At 48.5% G+C, this 24,896-nt stretch overlaps 1 protein-coding gene across 1 annotated transcript; it reads left to right on the top strand.

Annotated features, from left to right (window-relative positions):
- The first annotated feature begins 12,388 nt into the window (after positions 1 to 12,388).
- Positions 12,389 to 24,609, top strand: LOC124233039 (TBC1 domain family member 21). Its single transcript, XM_046650056.1, has 11 exons — positions 12,389 to 12,448; positions 18,362 to 18,469; positions 18,610 to 18,713; positions 19,928 to 20,022; positions 20,501 to 20,611; positions 20,739 to 20,839; positions 21,796 to 21,892; positions 22,233 to 22,333; positions 23,353 to 23,469; positions 24,134 to 24,217; positions 24,577 to 24,609. The coding sequence occupies exons 1-11, from the start codon at positions 12,389 to 12,391 to the stop codon at positions 24,607 to 24,609; spliced, it is 1,011 nt and encodes a 336-aa protein (XP_046506012.1).
- The last annotated feature ends 287 nt before the right edge of the window (positions 24,610 to 24,896 follow it).

Here is a 24,896-nt window from a genome sequence, read left to right as displayed (position 1 = left end):
ATGTATACGTGTGCCCGTGCGCTTTACACACACACATGCGCATGCACTTTACACATATGTACATGTGTGCCCATGCGCTTTACATACACACATGCCTGCGCGTGCACTTTACATACACATACACATGCATTTTACACACACCACCTTGCATAATTTTCAAAACAAACTTTTGAGCTAGTTGTTTTTCATTCTTATTTTGTAGATAAAGAAACTGAGTCTCAGAGAAATTAACTCACCACTGTCTAACCGTCTCCAAAAACTTGCACAGTCTATACTACCCACAGATTTCAGGTAGCAAGAAAGACATCTTTCTCTCAGTGGAGTTGCCTGAGAGGGACGTGGCTGTCTCTGGAGGAGGCGAGCCTCCGTCAATGAAGCTTTTTTGGTGTACATGCGGAGGGAGGGGATGGTGCACACAAAAATACCACTTATATGTATCTTTTTAAAATTAATATTCAGTTTATTAAGGCCATAATTTATTTTATATTTTTAAATATAGCTTTTCTTAAAGATTAATTTCCACTTACCAACCTTGTTGTTCCATTTATAAATGTAATAAAATAAGAACAAGACCTTCACTTCTTCAATTAAAGTTTGATTAATTCAAATTGAAAAAACTGAACTCCTTTAAACAATCGGTGCCATTTACAATTTAATTAAATTTGCTTAAACAATTTCAACTACATTTGAACATTTAATATATTTGATTTTCCTAAGTAACTTAAATTCTAATTGAACAAGCAAAACCTTTGCATCATGTACTTCAAAAACTGTCATAAATATCATAAATTAAATTTATAAATGTACGGACTTTTGCATTCTCTTAAATGTTGTAGTACTGTTTGCAAAATTAGTCAAATTCTCCCATACCTTTCAACTTAAAATTACATATCTACAGGCTTCTGGTTACAGCTAAGATGGATCAAGCACACTTCATCCTCTCTCTCACATGATTCCAAATAAAAACCCTGGAACAGATACATATAGCTGTCTAAGGACTCTGAAAAATAAATAATAGCAGGTGGATTAGGGACAGAAATAAACATTCAAAGAATGACCAACATGGCAGTGAGTTTCCTGGGTTTTTTCCTCCCGTTGTCTCCCAGCTTGGACTCTAGAGAGGCTGAATCCCAGAACTGTGCAGTGGACACAAACAGAAAAACTCCAAGAGAAACCCTCTCATTCTGGCCAGAGGACTGGGTACAGGGACGCTGAGGAATAGAGAGTGAGAGGGGAGAATCTCCATTTTTCTCTTTCACTCTCCAGGGTGTACCCCAAGAAAAGCTCTAATTATGAAGCTATACTCCTGGAGTGTTGGTGGTACAGGGCCTAAAATTCTTAGAGAAAATCATTCTCTCTGGCTGGAGGAACTGAGAAAAGGGGCTCCTGTGGGGAGTGTGAGGGAAGTTCTGTTCATTTTTTTCTCTCTATTTTGTCTCACTGCATCACCCTGAAGGTAGATGCAGTCAGGGGAAATGTGCGACAATATGGGGAAGCCAAAACCCAGGTTTCTAGCCCAAGGACCAGAGAAAGGGCCTCTGGGAGCCAAAGAGTGTGAGGGTAATCATGGAGAACTGGAGAAAAGACTCCCTTAAATCTAGATATGAAGTCCTCAACTCATCCTTGAGCTGTGAATGTGTAGAACTGACTCAAAGCAGAAGGCAAGTCAGGACTTGTGGTCTGAAACAAATAAGGTTGATTACATCACATTCAAAATTCCCCAACTACTCCACATACAAAGAACCAGGAAAAACCTCAATTACTCCCAAAGGAAAAGATGCTGGTCTCAAGATGACAGATGATGGAATTATCACACAAAGACTTTAAAGCAGCTGTAGTCCCTGAAGTAAGGAAGAATGATCTTGAAATGAATGGAAAGATAGTAACACTTAGTAAAGAAATGAAAACTATAGAAAAGAACCAAATGGAAATTTTATAACTGAAAATTTAATAACTAAAATAAAAAATTCACTCTATGGGCTCAGTTGCAAAATGGAGATGACAGAGGAAAGAGTCAGTGAACTTGAAAATAGATTAACAGAAATTATCTGATCTGAGCAGCAGAGGAAAAGAAGATCAGAAAAGAAGTGAATAGAGTTTCAGGGACTTATAGGACAATATCAAAACGTCTAACATTTATGTCATTTGGAGTACCAGAGAGAGAGAAAGCTTGGTGCAGAAGAAAATATTTGAAGAAATCATGGCTGAAACCTTCCAAATTTGGTGCAAAGATATAAATTTATAGATTCAAGAATCTCAGAAAGGTCCCCAAAAGGATAAATTCAAAGAAAACCTGATCCAAATACATCTTACTCAAACTGAAAACCAAGGATAAAGAAAAAAAATTTTGAAAACAGTCAAAGGAAAGCAATACATTACATATAGGGGAAGAACAATGAAAATGACTACAACTGTCTCATCAGAAACCATGGAGGTCAGAAGACAGTGGGGGACACCTCCAAAGTGCTGAAAGAAAAGAACTGTCAACCTAGGGCTCTATATCCAGTGAAAATATCTTCAAGGCCAAAAAAAAAAGTGACATTTTTAGGTGAAGGAATACTAAGGGGATTCATTAACAGCACACCAGCTCTAAAATAAATGTTATAGGAAGTTCTCAAAGAGAAAGAAAAATAATACTGGAGAGAAACTTGGGACTTCAGGAATAAAAGAAAACAAAAATGATAATAGCTGATTAAATATAATAGCTATTTTCCTCCTTTTAAGTACTTTAAAATATGTATGACTCTTGAAAGCAAAAATTATAACATTGTCTGATGGGGTTTTTAGTGTAAACAGACATACTATATAACAACTGCAGCATAAAGGGAGGAGCGGAAAAGGACCTATATGGCTGCAAGATTTATATATTTCATTTGAAATGATAAAATATTAACTCTACATAGCCTGTGATGAGTTACATATGTATATTATACTCCCTAGAACAATCACTTAAAAACTACACAAAAAGATATGGGCAAAAAGCAAACAGAGAAAGAAAGTGGAATATTAAGCAAAATTCAAATAATCCAAAAGAAGGCAGAAAAGGAGAAACAGAGGAACAAAAAATGGAGAGGACAAACTAAATCCAAACAATAAAATGGTACATCTAAATCCAAACATATCAAAAAATACATTAAACATAAATGGTTTAGACATACCAATTAAAAGACAGAGATTGTCAGATTCAATTTTAAAAAAACAAGACCCAACTATAGGCCGTCTATAAGAAACTCACTTTAAATACAATGACATAAATAGGTTGAAAATAAAAGGAAGAAAAAAATATACCATGAAACATTTCGTTTTTTTAAAGATTGGCACCTGAGCTAACAACTGTGGCTAGTCTTTTTTTTTCCTGCTCTTTCTCCCCAAAGCCCCCCAGTACATAGTTGTATATTTTAGTTGCAGGTCCTTCTAGTTGTGGCATGTGGGACACCGCCTCAACGTGGCCTGACAAGTGGTGCCATGTCCGCACCCAGGATCTGAACCAGTGAAACCCTGGGCCGACACAGCAGAGCGTGCAAACTTAACCACTCAGCCACGGGGCCGGCCCCAGAAACATTTTTTTTAAAAGCTGGAAAGTCTATATTAATACCAGGCAAAGCAGATTGCTGAGGAAGAAAACTTGTCAGGGATAAAGAGGAATATTCCATAATGATAAAAAGATCAATTCACCTAGAAGATGTAGCAATCCTAAATGTCTATGCACCAAACAATAGAACTGCAAGATACATGAAGCAAAAAACTGATAGAAGTAAAAGATGAATAGAAAAATCCACTTGCACTTAGAGACTTTGACATTGATCTCTGAGAAACTGATACAAAAGTAGAGAGAAAATCAACAAGGATATAGAAGAGCTGAACAACACTATCAACCACCTTAATCTGACATTTATAGGACATTCCACCGCCAACAGCAGAATGAACATTCTTTTCAAGTTGCTCATGGATCATTCAATATAGACAATGTTCTGGGTCCTAAGACAAACCTTAGCAAATTTGAAAGAATTTCAATCATAAAAAGTATGTTCTCTGACCATATAGAATTAAACTAGAAATGAATAACATAAAGATAGCTGGAAAATCCTCCAAATACTGGAAATTAAGCAATACCCTTCTAAATAATCCATGGGTCAAAATCTGGGAGGTTAAGGAGCTGGCATGCTAGCCCAGGAAGTTTGGTCTGGGAGCCCACACTCTTAACCACCAGGCCATGTGGCCTCTCAGGGATTTTTAGAGCCTTGAATGCCAGGCTAAGGAATTTGGAATTTATACTGTATTTAATGGACAAAGTTTTAAGGATTTTTACATATAATGCAGGGCACTATTTGCAGACAGATGGAAGGGGCAGGAAAAATCTGCATTCTGTCCCATCAGAGAGGCAAAGTGAGATTAAAGAATTTGGATTTTTCCAGACGTCTGAAACGAGACATCTTAGAAGCAGGGCCCATCCCTCCTTTTTCACAGAGATTATTTTTAGTCTTTCTGGTGTCTACACATGCTAGGCAACCTGGCAGCTCCCCAGGGTGGAGCATACCATTGCCATTTTGCAGGAAACTTTCTGAGGACAAAGGCCGTGTAACTCCATAAGAATGGGGCTTTCCCAAGGGTTAAAAGTAGCTGTGGCTCCGGACAAGTTGCTCAACATCTCTGTGCCTCAGTTTCTCATCTGTACAATGGGGATAATATCACCTCCCACAGACCCGCTGTGACCTTGGGCTGAGCTGGCTGGAGAAAAGGCTGGTGGGGAATTCGGACCCCTGGCTCCTGGTAGCTGCTGTGGGCCCCTGGCTGGAAGGAGGAGGTCTCTCTAGTTTGCAGGAAGGCCTCAGCATGACAAGGAGTGGGACTCCTGCCTCCCCGGGGCCCAGTGTGGGGGCAGGTCAGGACACAGAAAACTTCAGCCGCAGAGACTTTGATCGACAGCCATGACAGGGAGGCGTCTGCTCTGTTTGAAGCAGCAGAAAGGCCCATCCTTCTTATCACAGCCTCTCTGCGCAGCGGCACCACGTGCTTCTGCAGCCGCTGCTGCTCAGAGAGGACCAAACAGAGGAGGCACTGCCCAACCCACGCCTGCCACCCCCACCCCGCCTCCCTGTCCACCCCCGGGATGAGGGTGTTGAGCAGAACCCGCCACTTTCTGTTCTTCACCTGGCCTGACCTCAGAAAGGAGGAGAAGGGAAAAGACGCCTGTAAGAGCTTCCTCGACTCCTTCATTAAACTCTCACAAGACTTCCCCCTCAGCTCGGCATTTCCCCTCTTTTCTTCAAAGCCTGCTTTAAAACATCCCCACTTGCTGAGATCTAAAGGTACTAGGCCAGGAGGCAGGGGACTAGATTCTAGTTACAGGTCTGCATTGGATTTGCTGTGTGACCTTGAGCAAGTTACTGCCCCTTTCTGGAGCTTAATTTCTCTATCTATGAAGTAGAGTTGCTGTAAATGTTTTTTAGGGCTCAATTTAAAACTCTGTGATCAAGACCAGCCTGTGGCCAGGGTCAGGGTCAATGTGGGTTCACGTTGTAGAATTATCTTTCTCAGATCCTGTCACAGAAGAATTACCCCCATAATCCTAACTGGCTCCAAGTTCTTGGCCAAACGTTTTTCCGCACAATCTCATTAGTGGAAAGAGCTGCTTTGCCAGTAGAGCAGCATCCTGAGTCTGTGAGCTCTGCCCAGGACGGGCAGGAACAATTCCCAAGACAGCGCTGTCGCTGGCTTGCTCAAGGACAGCAGAGAGCAGAGAAGCTTATAGGGTTTCTCTGCCCTAGAAGCCTCGTGGGGCATGGGGCAGGGTGGGGAGGAGTGAGGGTGGCAGTGGGAGTAGGAGAGGAGTGTCCTGGAAGCTTCTGCCTCCGGGTATTGTGTGCTTGTGACCACACCATGTTGGGGAGCCTGGGTCAGGGTCTGGGAGCCTCTTCTGCCCTGAGACTGGCTCCCCCAACACGGGTGCAGCCCTCCCCAGCTGGGCCAGCGAAAGAGTTTCAGACGCAGAGGAACTAAGACCCTCCGCTCCTGCCCTGGCCCGAGAGCAGGTCCCAAAGACAGAGGGCAGAGGCTGCAGGCGTCCTGCTCCTCCGGGTGGCCCGTGAGCTGACGCTGCTTCTGGGCAGCTGCCTCCTTTCGAGTATCCCGTGAAGGAGCCTCCTATCTCTGGCCTCCAGAGCGCTCATGAACCTGCTCCCCAGGCCAGAGCCGGGGCTTCCCGCGAGTCTCCGGGAGTCTGGAGGATGGGATAGTTCCAGAAGAGGGAAAGAACAGGGAGTGAGGTGGGAGAGAAATATTTCTGGTCTCCCTGCCCCTGCCAGCTACAATTTTTGCATGGAAGCGAGGTGCTCTGGGTTGGTTTTGTGCTGTGTTTCAGGAAACGTAAGTGTACCTGTGCTGTGGTACATGTTATACGTGTGCCGGTACGCACATTTGTGGGGCTGTTTGTGTTTCTGTGGGTCTGACTATGCTGAAGAGTGAATGTTGAAGGCTGTGGTCCTGCATTTTCGGAGTGCTTGTGTACTCTTGAATTTGAGGGGTGTGGTGTATAGTGTTGGAACTTTCGCACAGGAGAATGCGTGACGGGGTGTGACCCTCCGAGGGACGGATGTGCGGCTGTAGAGTGCTGCACATGCTATGTGTGTGCCGAGGGCACTGTGGGCCGGGGCCTGTGAGCTCTTGGGCATCCCGGGCACTCTTCCCCCGCCTGGAAGAGCCTCCTGCTGGCTCTGGCCTTGCTGCCTCTTCTGCATTGGAGGGCAAGCTGGGCCGTTGACCAAACATCCCATCTGAGGTCAAGGGTCAGCAGCACCCTCAGTGATCACAGCTGCCCCTGTGGTCCTTGCTGTCTAGCCCAGCGGCCAGAGCAGGCAAGAGGGGCTGAGTGAGGCTGGGGGGGGCTCCCAGCGGAGTTTCTTGGGGGGTCCAAGGTTAGCCTGGATGTGGAGCAGACCATAAGAACACAAACGACTGCTTGGACAGTGCCAGAAACCGTGCTGAGCACTTCATAGACACTATTGAAACCTCGCGACAACACCGTGAAGTAGATATTGTTACCCCATTTTACAGGTAAGGAAACTGAGTCCTGGAAATTAAATGATTTGCCCTGGGTCACACAACAAGTACGTTGTAAGTCTGGGATCTGAACTCGGGTCTGTTTAACTCTAAAATTCATGTTTCTCTCCCCCTATTCTCATCTACGGACTATCCTAGAAAGAGGGGAGAATGGGGTTCATATCCCCCAAAACCCACAGTTACCAAACAGATCTGTTTGGCTTGTTAGATTTGAGCCTTCATTTCACAGAAGGAGCTTTACACCCTGGGTTTGAGCTCCATGGCTCCCCAGTGGGGAGAATGGAATGGGGAAGAAAACAGCAGGGTCCTCGCCCAGGAAGGCCTCCCGGGGCTGCTGGAGAGAACCCCTCTGAGCTTTGACGGTGGCAAGGAATTAGGTGTACAGGCCTCAGTCCACACTGGTGTTCCTGGAGCCCACACGGCTTGTTCTTGTGCCTTCTGCAGGAGCCCTGCTTCGTGGACACCCTGGGGACGGGGGTGCTGGCAAGCGACTCAGGTAAAGTGGCCAGAGGACACGGACAGCTGCTCTTCCCTGCGCTGGGACACTCCACTCGTTCCGTTCTCCCCCCAATTTAAGAAGCAGGGAAAATGCATTATTTTTTCATTAAAAATTCCTTTTGGAACATATAGCCTTCAGAGATGTGACTAGCCACATTCTTTCTCTCCATTAGCAGTGCTGGAGTTAGCTGGAATTCCTCATCCTTTTTCCTCTCCATTTCACCCTTTCCATCCTCTTTGTATGGTAGGTTGTAACACTCGCCCACTCCCTCCCCTGACCATCACTACACATTCTGGTTTTGGACTGAATAACAATTGTAAAATCTGGGGAAGCAGTTACAGCAAACAAACTCCCTTCCTACTGGGCTGTGGGGTCACAGTCCTCTGAGCCAGCAAGAGGTTAAAGATGCCCACTTCTGCCAACCGGATGGGGGAGGCAGCTGCATGTGACACAGAGATGGCCTGGCTCTCCAAAGCTAAGTAGAGCTGGGCAGTTCCTGGCTCCCCCACTTACCAGCTGGGTGATCCCAAGCAAATAACTTAAACTCTCTGAGCTTCTGTTGCCCTCACAAGGCTGCCAAGGTTCATACTGATATATATATATAAAGCACTTCGCCTGAGTTATACAGCTAGTATCCTATAAAAGGCAGCTGCGCTTGGGATGTCCAGGGACAAGAGGGGGCTTCTGGGGGCCAAGTGAACAGTAGACATGGCAGCAAGAAAGACACAGCCTGGGCTCAGTGAGAGTCAGAGCTATGTGCTTGGTGGTACCCCAGGAGCCTGGGCTGGGGGCAAGGGGCAAGGAGAATCATGGTGAGGACTCCCTAAGGAGCAAGCCCTCTTCAGAGCAGGAGGGGCTGGCGGCCTCTCTATTGCTGACTATGGTGGCTTCTGCTCAGAATTGCTCCTTTGGGTTATTTCTGGCATGCATGGCAGCTGGATGGGAGGTGACAAAGGTGTCATCTTCAACTGACTCAACAGAAGTGTGGGGCAAGTGAGGGCTCCCCAAGACATGGAGAGGGCCCAAAATGCAGCAAATAACCCCTTGGCACTCCAACTAACTCAGGGGACTTCAAGGTGGCTGGGCTGGCTATTGCTCTGGGGAACTCCAACTACCTCATGCTCAGAAGACAGCTGTCTCCACCCGCAGCCCCATCCCTCTGCTCCTCTCCTGCTAGTGACACAAGATGTGCAGCTGTCTCTAGCATTGTCAGAAACATCATGCTCCACGGGGGCGAGGGCAGGAAACCTGCTGCTGAAAATCTAAACTTATCCCTGTTCCCCACAATCAGAGGCAGAGAGAAAAGGACAGCTTGAACACGAAAGATCGTCGGCACTTTGTAATGAAATAAAATCAGAATGCATGTGATTTATACCAAGAACTAGAGTTCTTAGTTCTTGGTATAAAGACAGTCACAGGTAGTGTCCTTTGAAGGGGCTAAGAGGTAACTAACAGGGCTAACAGGGACGTGGCCACCCTGCATTTCAGAGTCGTGTCGTGCTGCGTTGACATGAAGGGAACTGGAGTGAACTCGATTTCTAATGCTGGCCTCACCCTCTTTTATAGTTATGCTGCTCCTTAGGCTCCTGGAGAAATGCAGAGCAGCAGAAACGGCCTGGCTCCCGGGATCTTTGAACTTTTGTATTGATGTTACTACAAGCCTCGTGGAAGCAGGCAGCATCTTGGCTCAAGTCTAGTTCATAGAAATTTTTTGGACATGTCCTGGGCATTAGCAATAATAATGGGGATGCTGAGGTTAATAATAACTACCACGCGTTGGGTGCACCTGTGCTCCAGGCCCAGGCCGGGCTCTTTACACACTGCTTCACTGACCCTTCAGTTCCATGAGATATTATCATGCCCCCTGGGAAACATGAGGATGCTGGGACTCAGAAAGGTAAGAGATGGTGTCAAGAAAATGACACCTGTTACCACCTCTGGGAGGAGTCCCCCTGCACAGAGCACAGCAAATAGCGCAGCAATGCCTGCCACCAGGGGCAGCATCCCAGGATGTCAACCCAGTCCATGGTTTGCAGGTGCCAAGAGGGACACTCCTCACACTGGCCCTGGAGGTAACAGCGTTTTACTCACATAGAGAAGAGTCAGAGCAGGGGCACCTTCAGTCCCCCCAGACACGGGTTCTCAACCCACAGCCAACACAGGGCCACGGTCTGCACGCACCCCTCTCAAGCTGCAGACAAAGGGCCCCATTCTCTCCCTGCCAGAAAGAGGCACAGCGGTGGGATTGGCCAGGCGCCATGTGATGCACACACTCAAGCAGAACAAAGGGGCAGACGTTGAGTCTGGAACGGGGAAAGACATGCCCAGACGAGGCGGTAAGTCACAGCACAGGCTGTGAGGGCTCCTCTTGGTGATGAGGTGTTCCAGCCCCAAGCCCCCTCTGAGGCAGCTAAGCAGAGGTGGGAAGACTATGCACAGATGGCCTTTCCCAACAAGTGGGACCAAGGTCACATGGTTGGCAGGTGGCAGGGTCAGGACTTGAACCCGGGTTTTCCTGGCACCAAAGGCTATGAGATCTCTCACTGCATGAACAAGTGCTCTTGTGAGGATGAGAAGGTCTTCTCCAGGTGCCTTCCAAGCCTGGCCTCCCGCCTCACCACCACAAGGCCCTCAGCCAAGGCCCAGCCAGCTTCCTCAGAGAAAAGATGGGCTGGGAGGCTTGCTCCTGGCTCCCAGCACTTTAATGCAAATTCTAGGTCTCTGTAGCCCACACTCCAAAACCAAGAACAATATTTTAAACCTGGGACTCTCATGCCCCGAAGGATCACCATGTACAGAAATTTAAAGCAGAAAATTGGGCTCCCCAAACTCTGGTTTGCATTAGGGCCATTTTCCCCTGTTGAGTGGGAAATGTGAAAAGAAAAGTGATAAAGGGGAATCTAAAGAATTTGGGAAATTATGTCAATTCATGGACATGGGAAGGACCATTCAGCCCTGGAGAAAATGAGATTGGCACATGTCAATCCATGGTGAGAATCAGAAAAAGGGATCAAAACCCTTCTCGCTTCAGCGCAGGGTCCTGCAATTCCCTTTGAACACTAAGCCTCCGTGTGGTTGCTATGAGGCTTTTGCAATACGACCAAACTATCTTGGCTCATTTGGGGAAGGATTATTATCTTGGATTCGCAGACAGGGAGCCAGAGGTGAAAGGAAGTTCAGCAGATGATCTGTGTCTATCACGTCCAGTTCAGAAGCCACGTCGGATCTAGCACGCAGACTTTCCAACTCCCTGCCTGATCCTCAGCTTTTTAGGGAAAAACTGCAGTTAATTCTCAGCTGTCGATGTCGTCAATGTGGAGGAACAGAGGCGGAGATAATCCCAAACAGTGAGTAATGCTCATGCCGCGCCTCCCACTCTGGACTTTTGCTTTGGAAGCTTCTCGCAGACCTCAGGGTGAAGGCGCCTGCTGCAGGAGGCCGTCCCCTGCTCATCCCCCCCCTCCCTACTCAAAGCCGCCTGCCTCCCGCTCCTGTGAAGACCTAGGGGCGGACTAAGGGGAAGAGGCCATGATGCTTTCCCAGGTTGGGAGGGAGGCAGAGAAGAAGGCGTTCTGATTTAAAAGCCCTCCTGCAGTGCGGAAAGCTAGCGGGACAGTAACAGTAAGTGAGGCAGTGAATTGTGTCCACTGAAGACTTCCATGTGGATGCTGATTCATTGTGTTAATAAAGACGTGAAAGCCCGAGGTTGACTGTATTCTGATTTCAGTGCTGGAGACCCACGGCTCAGAAGAGGGGAACATCCAAATTTGAGGTTGGAGTCCAAATTCCAACTCCAAGCTCCTGATTCCAATTTGGTTGATTTAGTTACTATCATCTCCTAATGACTAAGGATGCTTTAGACCAGATGGCTTTAATGGCCAGGACCTGAGTAGGAATGCAGGCGATGCTTAATTAAGGTGGAGAACTGGTGAGGCTGGAACCAAGAGGAGCCGATTCCTTGGATTCGGTCATCAAATACTGAGCACTTTCCAAGTGTCAGGAGGCCAGATTGGCAGTAGGAGGGGAAAGCACACAAGAATCAGACACTGACCGTGGCCTACAGGAATTCAGGTAGGAGGGGAGACTGGGCATGCAATACATACAGAGAGGAAAGTGAGATGAGACCTAAGGGAGCTTCATTTATTTTTCCCTTTAATTACATCATTCATTCGGTTGCTCGGGCACTGTCTTAAGTGCTCTGGGCATAAAGATAAATAAAACTGGTCTCTACCCCCAGAAGCTACTATTCAAATGCTGGATCTGAGTCACCTAGGGAGCTTTTCAAAATACAGTCCCCCGGTCCCAGTCCAGACGTGCTGATTCTGAGTCTCTGGAGGTGGCACCTGAGAAACCGGAAGCTCGGACTCCAGGTGTTCCCAGGTTTGAGCTCTGCTCTGGTGGGATAACGAGTGAAGGGAGCCCCGAGGAGGAAGAGCAGGGGCAGGGAGAAAGACTGCCTGTCCACTGCCCACCTGATGAGCCTGGCACCCTGGCCTGCCTGTCCTCTGACCCCCACCTCCGCTGAACACCCTGCGTGCGCCGCAGTTCTTCTGGCTGACTGGTGGCTTCGTCTCCTTGGGTCCTGGGCACGTCTTACCTCTGAAGCTGAGTGTGCCCGTGTTCCAAGGTCATTGTGATGAGGGTTCTAGGGACCTTGTGACACACTGTTAGTGGCTCTGGTCAAGTGTGGGAGGTCAGGAGTGGCCCATTGTTCCTGGGAATGCACCTCATCTCCCAAAAAGAACATCACCTTCCCCTGCTAATTAGCATCGTTTAGGGCTCCAGGTGAGCTCCAGCCAGAGGCTACTTTGAAGACAGAGAGCAGGGGCCATGACCACCCTCTCCCCGGAAAACAGCATCTCTGCCAGGCGGTCGGCCTCCTTCATCCTGGTGCGTGTACTTCAGCCCAAGTCCCGCCCTCCCCAGCCTCTGGTTAGGCTCATTTTCCCTTATTCGGTGGGAAGGACTAGGACCTTGAGGTGGCCTAGAAGGCGGAGCAGGGTAGGTTGTACTTTGGTCTCACTATCAGCACCAACAAGGGGGCTGGGAAGCCACGGGCCCCTTTCACCCTTCTCTCTAAGCCAGTGTTACCTTTTCGCTATATGTGACTTTCTAACTTCAGTGAGTTTTAGTTTTGCAAATTGACTCTTGAAGATGCTGATAAATTTTCCTTGGTGCTTTTGCCAACAATTTTGGTATGCTGCCACCAGGTGGCAGTAACGCTTTTGTTAGTAAGTGGTGCCAAGCCCAGTTAACAAGATTCATCTATTCATTAGAAGTCAGCCTCAGTCACAAAGATTTTCCACGTAGTATATTTTTCAAAATCATAATAACTATAATGACCTTAACCAATCTCAAGTGTCATTAATCATAGTGATTAGGAGAGTGATACATTAAAAAATCAGAAATGCAAAATGGGCACGTCTCTCCCTGAGTATTAAATGTTACTGTTTTATTGCAGACTATCACCAGGCCTTGATTTGAATTTTCTTTATGTCTTTCTTCATTTCTCTGAACTTAGAGAAAGATAATAATAAAATAACAAACTGTCACATAGCATTTATTATGTACAATGACTGTTCTAAATGCTCTATTTTTAGTCATTTATTCTCAGCACAACCCTATGAGGCGGATGATGTTTTTTTCTTCATTTTATAAATGACAAAATTGAGGCACAGAGACTAAGTTACTTGCCTGCAATCACACAGCTACTAAGTTACAGAGCTGGTACTTAGACCCAGGCAGGTGGGCTGTGGAGTCCGTTTTCTAAATCAGTGATTCTCAAAGTGTGGCGCCCAAATCTGCAGTATCAGCATCAACTGGAACTTGTAAGAAATGCAGATTCTTAGGCCCTAGATCTTCTGGGCCAGCAACTCTCGGGGGTAGGGCCCAGCGATCTGTGTTTTAAGCCCTCTGGGGGATTCTGACGTGCAGCTAGCTTTGAGAACCACTGGTATGTTTTTTTTGAGGAAGATTAGCCCTGAGCTAACATCTGCTGCCAATCCTCCTCTTTTTGCTGAGGAAGACTGGCTCTGAGCTGACAGCTATGCCCATCTTCCTCTACGTTATATGTGGGACGCCTACCACAGCCTGGCTTGCCAAGTGGTGCCATGTCCTCACCCGGGATCCGAACCGGCAAACCCCAGGCCGCCGAGAAGCGGAACGTGCGCACTTAACCACCGCACCACCAGGCCGGCCTGAGAACCACTGTTTTAAACCATTCTTTTGGTCACTGATGACACTCCCCCTGCACCTGGGTTGATAATAATCATCTGGGGGGACCTTTCGAGTGCACACAGGGACCCCCCTCCCGATTTTACTATGCCTGCCCTCCCTGGGCTCCCTCCCCCTCCCCCAGGCGAGGGGAGTGCGTCTGGTCCCTCAGGTGAACGAAGTGGAAACAAAATTGAGAACCTTAAGCACAGGCAAGAGCCCTTCCCAGGCTTTGCTGAGGGCTTGTTGCTGTGAGAATTTGCAGCAGTGGCATCAGAAGCCCTCACAGAAAGTTTTCCTCATCTTCCAGTGGCTTCCCTATTTTACTAAAAATATTAGAGAAAATCTTTAACCCAACGATGCAGAAGGGGAAGGAGGGTGGGAGATGCAGACCCCCAGCAGCAGGAAGCTCTTAGACAGAGCGAGCCCCTTGCGGTTCCCGCTTCTGGCCTCCTTCTCCAGATGAGGCAAGGCTAAGGTTCCCCCAGGTTCGCTGGTGGGGAGCCCACCGTGAAGGTGGGAGATCTCCACACCTGCTCTCCCCAGCGGTGCTCTTCCCGGGAGACTAGCGAAGGAACTGCTGCAGAGCCAGAGGCCATCCAGCACTTCACAGGCTACGTGGTTCCCCCTCTGGGTACCAGCTCATTGTACCCACATGGTGAGGTAGGGCGTTCATAGGTCGGTGGAGCAAAGAATGGGGGAATATGGGAGGATGAAGATGGATTCGAGAGGCTATTGAGTTGACAATTGCCGTCACTTTGAAGGACCCCAGATACGGGTTCCATGGTTTCTGGCACAGACAGTGTGGATGCACAGGGAGACGAGAGGGAGGGGCCTTCCATGTGGAAAATTTCCCTTTAGCCCCCTGCAGGTCAACAGGCTTCTGTACTTGCCCCTGGCTTGCAAGCAAATGTTTTAGATGTTCGTATGTGTGGCCTGTAGTTTGCTTAGGTTTGGGGAGACACAGGGAAGTGGTGTGGCTAGAGAAACAGAGTTTCCTGCAGGAGCAGGCAGTGACTTTTCCTAAATGAACTCAGCCCCGCAAAGAAGGCAGACGGCCAGCTGTGCATGTGGAGGTTTGGTAACACGGAACCTCTGACCCCCAGCTGATGCCTGCCTGCAGTGTTTCCATTCCTCTCCGCCTCGCCGCACCGACGCTGTATCTTTTATGATGGTGTGCTGTGCACATTACTTTGATTACTTTTCTACCCTTTCATTGTGTTTGACCTTTTTTCATATCTTTGTTCATCATTTATTTTTAATCTTTTTATGGCACTTGATTTTAAGGTATACCTTTTGTTAACAGCTTGTATAGATGCGTATTTTTTTTTATTCAAGCTGAAATCCTCACCTTTTACCCTCCCTGTGGCATGGCATTGGGGTTAAGCACCCTGACTCTTGCACCAAATAGCTCTAGGTTCAAATCTCAGCTCTGAGGCTTGCTTTGTGACTTCAGATGCACTGATTAACCCTCCCACAGCCTCAGTTCCCAGGTCTGTGAAGCCATGTAATAACCACAACTACCGTATGGATGGCTGTGAAGATTAATTAAATGGTCAGCATCTATGAAGTGCTTAGAACAGGGCCTGGCACGTGATTGATGCTTTTAAGTGTTTACAACTAATAAGAGAATTTAATGCATTTATTTTCATAACTGATTTCTTTGGGTTTCTGTCAAGCTTATGCTTTTATTAATTTCTTGGTTTTTTGTATTATTTGCTTTTATTTTTTAAAATGAGTTAGAAGGAAAGTGTCCTGTTCCTATAAATCTAGCATTTTTAAAGTCACAAATAAAACAGTTTCTTCTGACTCCATCCTCAAAAATGATAAATAAATTGAATTTGAGGTTAAAAATCTCCCCAAGGAAACTCCAGGCCTAGATGGCCTTACTGGTGAGTTGTATCAAACATTGAAGAACAAAATAGTAGCAATTCCACACAAGCTCTTCTAAAAAACGGAAAAGCAAGAATGCATCCCTACTCATTCTGTGAGGTCAACATCACCCTAACACCAAAATCAAGGATATTACAAGACAAGAAAACTATAGATCAATATCTTTCATAAACATGGATGCAAAAATTCTTAATAAAATTTTAGCAAATAATATCCAGTGATGTATTGAAAGGATAATGTATCACCACCAAGTGAAGTTTATCCCAGGAATGCAAGGCTGATTTAACATTCAAAATACATTCAGTATAATTTACTAATGAAGTAAAAAGAGAAAAACCATATGATCATTTTAATAGATGCAGAAGATCATTTGGAAAAATCTGACATCCATTCCTTATAAAAACTCTCAGCAAACTAGGAATAGAAGGGAACTTCGTCCATCTGATAACGGGCAGCTGCGAAAAGCCTGCAGTTAACATTATTCTAAATTATGAAAGCCTGAGAGCTTTCCCTCTAGGACTGGGAACAAAGCAAAGATGTCTACTCTCACCACTTCTATTCAACATGGCACTTGAGGTTGTAGCCAGTGTATAAAACAAGAAAAAGAAATAAAAGACATCCAGCCTGGAAAGGAAGAAATTAAACTGCGTTTATTCGCAGATAACTTGATCATCTGTATCAGGGTTGGTCAGTATAGTAAGTATTTCAGTGTGCGTGCCATGCGTCTCTGTTGCTTTAGCTCTGAGTGAACGGGTGTGGCTGTGTGCCAATAAAACGGTATTCTAATCAACAGGTTGGAGATCAGATTTGGCCATGGGTGGTAGTTCCTGATCCTTTGCCTACATAATAAATCCCGTGGAATCCACAAAAAAAGCTCCCAGGACTAAAAAGTGAGGTTAGTAAGGTTGCAGGATACAAAATCAATATATAAAAATCCATTGTATTTCTGTATACTAGTGATGAACAATTGGAAGTTGAAATTTTAAAAAATAACACCTTTTATAATAGCATCCAAAAAATAAACATTTATGGGTAAATCTGACAAAATATGTGAATAACCTATACACTGAAAACTAAAAAATGTTGCTGAGAGAAATTAAAGATGACCTAAATAAATGGAGAAATATACTGTGTTCATAGGTCAGAAGACTCAATAGTATTATCAATTCTCCCCAAATTGATTTATAGAGTCAACGCCATCCCCATCAAAATCACAGCTATCTTTATCATAGAAATTGACCAATCGACTAAACTTCACATAGAAATGTATTGCTAAAGTTGATGCATTCCCTTTTATAATCAAGGATCCGGGGACCCAGCCCAGCTTCCCCAACCTCTTCTGCTTCCCGCCACGGTGCGCGCTGAGGGCTGCCGTCTCTGACTGGCTGTGGATTGGGAGAGTGTGATGGCCGTTAGAGGATTCAGGAGATAGAGCTTGTATGAGTTATTAAAGTGTATCGCTCAATCCATTGCTATCAAACATGGAGTGAACAGAAATTATCCCAAATTTGGGCCTTTGGACTCTTATTCTTAATTTCCGGTGCTGTTTGAACCTCTCAGAGCTTGCTACTCATGTGGTCAGCGGACCAGCAGCAGCAGCAATCCCCTGGGAGCTTGTTAGAAATGGGTCATCTTGGGCCCAACCCCAGACTTTCTGAGTCAGAATCTGCATTTTAAGAAGATCTTCAGGTGACACTTGTGCAAATTTAAATCTGAGTTGCACGTGTGCATATCCAGGTGTAGATTAATGGGAAGCTGGGAGGATGCGTCTCAGACATACCAAGCTCTATCCGTCAGCGTAGCTTCACGTCTGCAGTGGGGCATTTCCAGATGTTCCTCTCTCCAGTAGAAGAATTTTCTCGAATAGAGCTTCTGTTGGAACTCTACCTCCTCGTTATTGTTTTATGAGCATTTTAATCGCTTTGCATGCAGTGCGCTCGCTTACAGACATACCCTTATCTAAACCAGAAGCCGGTGCTCGTGAAGAACTGTTTTACTCTTCCAGGAAAGGTAAAATGGAGCTCATGAATGGGTTTAATTAGTGCTTATTTTATATTTTTCCATGATCAAAGTAGTATGAATTATTATAGAAAAATGAGAAAATACAAAAAAAGGAAAAAAATTGCTTATAATCCTATTGCTCAAAGGTCATCACTTTTGTTTTTAGTGGGTTTTTTGGTGGGGTTTTTTTTCAGTCTTTTTTCTAACAATTATTTCTAGAGGTTAATTCACTATATAGCAGAGTATATAAGGTGCAGCTTTTGTAATATATAACAGAGATATACAGAGTATAATACATAGGAAGGATAGATGCTGAATACACAATCTTATATTCTGCTTTTTTCTAACATTTGTATTTTTACAGATTATTATTCATTCCTTGTAAGCATCATTTTATATGCCTCACAATATTCCATTGAGTATATAAACCATAGTGTACTTAACTATTCCCTTATTGCACAACATTTAGAGTGCTTGCATTTTTCATTTTGGTAAGTAATGTGCAATGAAAATTACTGTCCATATAGCATTTTTCTGTATATTTTAGTAATTTCTTCAGGATGTATTTCCAGAAATGAGTCAGAGGCTGTGAACTTTGAATCATATTGCAAAATCCAGAGTATATAATTTAAAAATCACACTTAAAAGAAAGGCCAAAGGTTCCTAGCAGAAGGCTGAAGTGGCTGTCCCTGGCAGGTGAAGAGAAAACCCCCCATTGACAAGACAGAATGGGATGGCTTCTTTGACGAGAATGGTCATTTGGCCAAGTCACGAGACTTCATTTGTGTTAACATCCTGGAAAGGGTATGGTCCCCAAGTTACCCTTGGCCTTGCCCTCGAACTGGGAGGCGTGGCTGGGCAAGGGGGCAGGCATGCCATTGGAAGGGGTCCTTTTGGCAGGCATCCAGAGGGCCATGACCTCTCACCTGCCACTTCTACCACAGGGTCTGCACCCCTTGGTGAGGACGGAAGCCTGGAAGTTCCTCACTGGCTACTACTCATGGCAGAGTTCCCAGGATGAGCGGCTCACAGTGGACAGCACAAGGAGGTAGAATGTTCCAGATGCTGTCAGGGGAGGGTGGGTAGCAGAGCAGGTGAGAGGGGGTGTCCACCCCAGCCTGGCAGGTTCAGTCTTCTTCTCACAAACAAACTTCTTTCTCTGAGAGACAAAGCCCCATGGTGCTCCCGACCCAGGCCCCACACACAGGCCGTGCCAGCGCCTTCCTCACCCTGCCCAGCTCCATTTCCCAGCCCCCACACTGCTGACACGGGCTTAATCCCAGCAGCTCCTCTCACCCCACCACAGGCCCACCCCATCCTTCCCTAGGGCCTGTGCCCCCTAATAGAGGTAGAGAAGATTCATGCACAGGGGCCAGCCAGAGAATAATCCAGGGCAATAGGGGATCAGAGGGCTCGGCTGAGGAGTCCTGAGAGCCCCAAGGGCCCATCTTTGTTAGTTTCCTGAGGCTGTTGTAACAAAGTACCACAAACCAGGCGTCTGACAACAGCAGAAATGTTCTCTCTTGGTTCTGGAGGCCAGAAGCCCAAAAGCTGGGTGCCGGCAGGGCCGCGCTCCCTGCGAAGGCACTATGTGAGGACACTTCCTTGCCTCCTCGAGGTTCTGGCGGCTCCTGGCATTCCCTGGGCTGTGGCTGCATTGCTCCAGTGTCTGCCTCTGTGGTCACATGGCCTTCTCCTCTTCTCCCTGTGTCTCTCCTGTGTGTGTCTTACAAGGACACTTGTCACTGGATTTAGGGCCCACCTGGACAATCCAGAATTATCTCATCTTGACATCTGCAAAGACCCTTTTGCCAGATAAGTTCACATTCATAGGTTCCAGGGGTTAGGGTGTGAACTTCTCTTTTAGGGGTCACCAGTCAGCCCACTACACCACCTAAGCATCTCTAAAGATGGGCACGAAACACTGCCTCAGCCAATCCTACCAATCCTGAGGCCTAGGGGCCAGCATCATCTCCGCTGTACACAGGAGGAAACTGAGGCTTCCAGAGGGAAAGTGCCATCCCCAGGGCTTGACCTTAGTTGCAGACACCCAGCTATTAAGTTGTGGAGCCAGGATTCAGGTGCTGCGGCGGGGACTGCACGGCCCATCTCCGCCCTGCACTGCAGGAGTCCGTTAGAGGACAGTGAGGGCTGGCGCAGCAGAGGTGAGGGAGCAGTAGAGGTAGCGGGTGCAGCCCAGAGGCCCCGTGATGTGCCAGGAGGGGACGGCTGCCTCGTTCAGCCTCCATTCTGTTCTCACAGGAAGAATTACGAGGCCTTATGCCAGATGTACGAGAAGATTCAGCCCCTTCTGGAAAACCTGCACCGGAACTTCATAGAGACTCGGAATAACATCGGTGAGCAGAGTGGGGTGGGCAGGGCTGGGCAGAGGGGAGGGTAGGAAGCCATCTCTGCCCCCTCCCCAGTCATGTCGAGAGGGGGTGATTCCTGGGTTCCTGAAAGCTGCCTTGACATGCTCATCCACCCATCTCCACTGGGTGCCCCAAGACGCACAGCACTGTGTATCCCTGGGTGCTTGCTGTTCCTTCTGGTTTGTCTTCGTCTTTTCCCCCCTTGGCCTTGAACTAGGTTGGATTTGAATTGGACGAGGAGGGGAGGCATTCCTGGCCTGGCCAAAGATTTGGAGGTGGGAAAAAACCCAGGCAGCTCACAGTGTGGTGAGGGGTAGAGCCTGGTGGGCTGATGCACCTTTCACAGCTCCCTTCTCAGGAGGCTCTGGGTCCTATTTCTGGGGTGGGAAGAATAAACTCACCCATGGACCCCTGTGCAGGAGGGGATCTGGTGCCACCCACCTGTCCCTTGCTCCCAACCTAGCATATGACATCCAGAAGCTCTACGACAAAGACCCCCTGGGCAACATCCTTATCGACAAGAAGAAGCTAGAGAAGATCCTGCTCCTGAGTTATGTCTGCAACACCCAGGCAGGTGCGCCACGGGCTGAGTCTCCCCTCAGCCCTCTCTTCTCAATTCCTTCCCGGAAGTCCTTCCCTGCCCGAGCCCAGGCTCCGCCCCTCCCACCAGGCCCCTCCTCACTGGCCCCTCTCCACCCCAGAGTACCAGCAGGGCTTCCATGAGATGGTGATGCTTTTCCAGCTGATGGTAGAACATGACCATGAGACCTTCTGGCTTTTCCAGTTCTTCCTTCAGAAAACGGTGAGAGTTGGGCCTTGCTCAGGGGACCCCGCCCCTTCCCCTTGAGATTAGGCAGGCATTGGCAGCCCCAGTTATTTCCTCCAACCCTGAAACAGCCCTCTGGACCCAGAGGAGCCTAAGATGGCAATGCCAGCCCCAGTAGGTGTGTTAAGGGGGAGGGGGCAGGCATTGGAGTTGAGAAGCAGGGTGGAAACATGCTCTCACCAGACCTTGAAAGAGCATGGCTGGCCAGGCCTGGAGATGGCACGTTCTCCTGACATTCCCTTCCCAAAATGCAGCTCTGCTCCCACAAATCCTCCATGGCTCCCCACGGCCTCCAAAATAAAATCCAATAACCTTAGCCAGGTATTCAAGGCCTCCATCTTCAGTCTTGTCTCTCTCTGCTCCCTTCACACGACCTGCACTCCAAGCATACCAGGACTCGGTATTTCCCAGGTGTAACCCATACTGTCCAGGTTGAGGGCTTTTGAAGTTGCTGCTCCCTTGAACACCCTCCCTGTAAAGCCTTTCCTCATGATCTGTCAGAGGCTGCCCAGAACCCACCCTCATCCCTTTCTCTATCCCAGTAACAATGTGTTCACTGCTCTTTCCTTGTCCTGATTGGTTCTAACCCATGTATGTGTGTGGAGGAGTAATTGGACTCACTGCATTGTGAACCACACCTAAGACATCTCTGCACCCCTGCCACACACACACACACACACACACACACACACATTCACAACACAGATGCACACACATATACAAACACACACTGCACACACAGATCACAAGGACATAGACACGATGTGTGCATGGACATACACACACATACACCCAGACTCAGACAGCCATGGGCTGGGCCCAGAGCCAGACACACACAGGGCCTCCAGAATTGGGGAATTGGTGAAGCAGGCCTCTCTTCTGGTGCCTTCGAGCCTAGAAGGTCTTGGTTTCCATCCCCACATCTTCCGCAGGAGCACAGCTGTGTCATTAACATTGGGGTGGGCAAGAACCTAGACATGCTCAACAACCTGATCAACTTCCTGGACCCCATGTTTGCTGAGCACCTAAGTGAGTGGACCCCCTCCTGCCCCGATACACCCCTCACCCGGGGCAGACAGGGGCGGTGGCGATGCCCAGTCACAGGGAGAGGGAGCAGGGTCGTTCGATCTTCTCTCCAGGCCCTGGGAAGAGGGTACATCTGGATGGGATGGGAGTCTGAGCAGCTGAAAATCCACCCTAAACAGTCTCCAAGGGCAGCTGGCAAGTTGACAGCCAGGTGTTCTGCACTTCCCAATGTGTCTGCAGGCTCTGTCGTTGCCTCGCTGTGTGTTTTTGCTTCATGGTGCATGCCATCCCCTGGTTTCCCTGACCACAGCCTCGGGCTGGCACCCCGCTTCTCTCCCCACAGAAGGGAAGGGTGCGGGGGCCGTGCAGTCCCTCTTCCCCTGGTTCTGCCTCTGCTTCCAGCGAGCCTTCAAGTCCTTCGACGACGTCTGGAGGCTCTGGGAGGTGAGGCACTCCTCTGGAGACAGAAGGGAGAGGCCCCTCACACAGGTGGTGGGAAGCCCTTTTCCTGGCCTCCCCTTCACCACTGTCTGGATGGAGTTCAGTAGCTTGGGGTTCATCGGGCCAGTGACCCTGCTCCTCCTTGTTAGAAGAGGCCAGAGTACTATTCATCCAGTCCCACCCACCATACCTTCTCAGGGCAGGAGGGGTGGGGGCCTCACACCTGTGCCTATGGAAGCCTGGCCTGCCATCAGCTCTCCTGCTGTCCTGGCCTCACTCTGCTCTCACTTACCCAGCTGCCCCGCCTCCCGAGTGCCAGCTCCTTGCTGAGTCCTCACTCCTGAAGAATGCGGGGCCCCCAAGGACACGTCACACCTGCAGTCCTTGGATCACAGTCCCCAAGGCCATCAGCAGATGAACCTCCCCAGGAATATGCCCACCACCTGTCACTGCCCGGCCCACGGCCTCCACTGCCTGCAGGATCCCACCCAATGTTCAGCCTGGCATTCAGTGCCCCACGAGTTGACTCCCACCTGCCTCATGCCTCCTTCCTGGCCTCTGGTCTCCACGCCCTACTCCATGAGCACCCCAAGCCTTTGGCGGCACCCTTGGATTGTTGATGTCCCATCCACCGCTGCTTTGCCCAAGCTCCACTCGAATGCTACAGTTACCCAGTCTTTCTCTCTCCCTCTCCTCTCTCTCCTCTCCCCTCCTCCTCCCTCTCCCTCCCTCCCTCTTCCCCTACCTCCTTCCCTCCCTCATTCTCTCTCCTCCTCTTCCTTCCCTCTATCTAATGAGTTCCCTGAAGCCTTTTTCTCTGAGTCCCCCGTAGCCAGCACAATGCCTAGAAGCCCAGAGGTAGCTGTGAGCACTTGCCTGAAAGAATGAATGAATGAGCATGTCAGCAGCAAGGCCCAGGTGCGGCTGACCCCAGCATGTTGTTGGTGGGTCCCTCACCATCCTAAGGGCATCTGCAGTCCCAGGCCATAGGGCCCAGGCTGAGACCCGCCCGCCACCTGCAGGTGCTGCTGACAGGGAAGCCCTGCAGGAACTTCCAGGTGCTGGTGGCCTACAGCCTGCTGCAGATGGTGCGCGGGCAGGTGCTGCAGGAGAGCATGACTGGCGACGCCATCCTCCTGGTGAGAGCACCATGGGCCGGGCCCAGCCCCATCAGCTCCTGGAGGCCCCCGACATCCCACACCATCCCTGGCCAAAGGCTCCTGGTTTGTGGGGTGCTGGGCTTCAGAGCCCTTTTTGCCCCTGGGCAGGAAGAGTGATGAGACCTGAGACTCCTGAGTGCTTTTATAGACTAGCCCGTTTAAGCCTCATGACAAGCCTGACACAGAGCGGTGACAACCGTCATATCATCACCCCTGTTTTGCATATGAGGAAACTGAGGCCTTGAATGGTTCTTAACTATTAGGCTTGACAGCCTCACAGTTAACCCTTTGGCCCTAGGGTCCTCGGCAAAAGACCTAGAATTTTCCAACATTTCTAAAGAGGAGCTGAAGACTTTGTTCAAAGAAATCTTAGGTGGCACCCCAATTATAAGACAACTCCTCTTTAGAAGCCCCTGAGATACTCGGTGGAGCCCTGGGACTCGCTGGAGCCCACTATGAAAACTACGTCTATCTCCCCAAAATATAAAATTCCAGTGGGGAAATTTTAGGCACTGTGCCAGGCCGGTTGGGAAGAGATGGAGTGGCCCCAGTGACTGCCGTGAGCAGCGGCCTTGTCCCCTTGAAGCATCGAGCTGCCCCCTGTGCCCCTGGAGACCTGCTTCCACCCCTCCTCCTGGCACAGGCCTGCAATAACCTCATCGACCTTGATGCCGACGAGCTGATCTCTGCAGCCTGCCTGGTTTATGCTGAGCTCATCCAGAAGGACGTAAGTTGTACTGAGTATTTGTCCTCCTTCTCTTTCTCCTCCAAGAAGCCTTCCCTGATGGCCCAAGCCCAGCCCATGGGAGGCATTTTCGGCTTCAGAGACGCAGTTTGTGCCACTTTCTCTGCCACCAACTCATGGCTCTGCGTGGTCTTCCCACTGTTTGTGTGTGCAACTCCTACCTCCCTGAGCAGACTGTGCGTCCTGAGGACACAGCCCTCACTCCTCATTACCAGTGGCTCTAGGTGCAGGGCTGGGCACCCAGGGGCTCAGAGAATGTCACTGGCTGGATGAACTGAAGAATGAGAGCAACAGACCAATGTCCATCCACCTCAACTTGCCAGAACCTTCCTTTACCCCAGGTTCCTCAGCCATTACAGGATTTCTTTCTCTGAGGACACCCGCAACAAACAGACACCCTCAACGGACAGGAATAAGGTGGTTCTTCGGCCATGAGGTCAGGATCAAGTCCACTGGGGTGTTGGGGTGAGGGTGTAGGTAATACAGCTGCAACAGAAACAGCCGTCTAGAGTCATGATTTGTGATGGGCCATGTGTCTCCTAGGGGGGCTCACACGGGCAGAGACAGGATGGTTCAGTGAGAAGAGAGACCTGGTGGGTGAAGAGAGAGATTGTGTGGGTTTGAGAGAGGGTGTCCGCTAGGAAGAGATTGTGTGGGTCAG

This window comes from Equus quagga, unplaced genomic scaffold (assembly GCF_021613505.1).
Source record: "Equus quagga isolate Etosha38 unplaced genomic scaffold, UCLA_HA_Equagga_1.0 153_RagTag, whole genome shotgun sequence".
In the NCBI taxonomy this organism is placed as follows: domain Eukaryota; kingdom Metazoa; phylum Chordata; class Mammalia; order Perissodactyla; family Equidae; genus Equus; species Equus quagga.
Note: the sequence above shows the minus strand (reverse complement) of the source record. Positions and strands in the feature narration are given on the sequence as shown.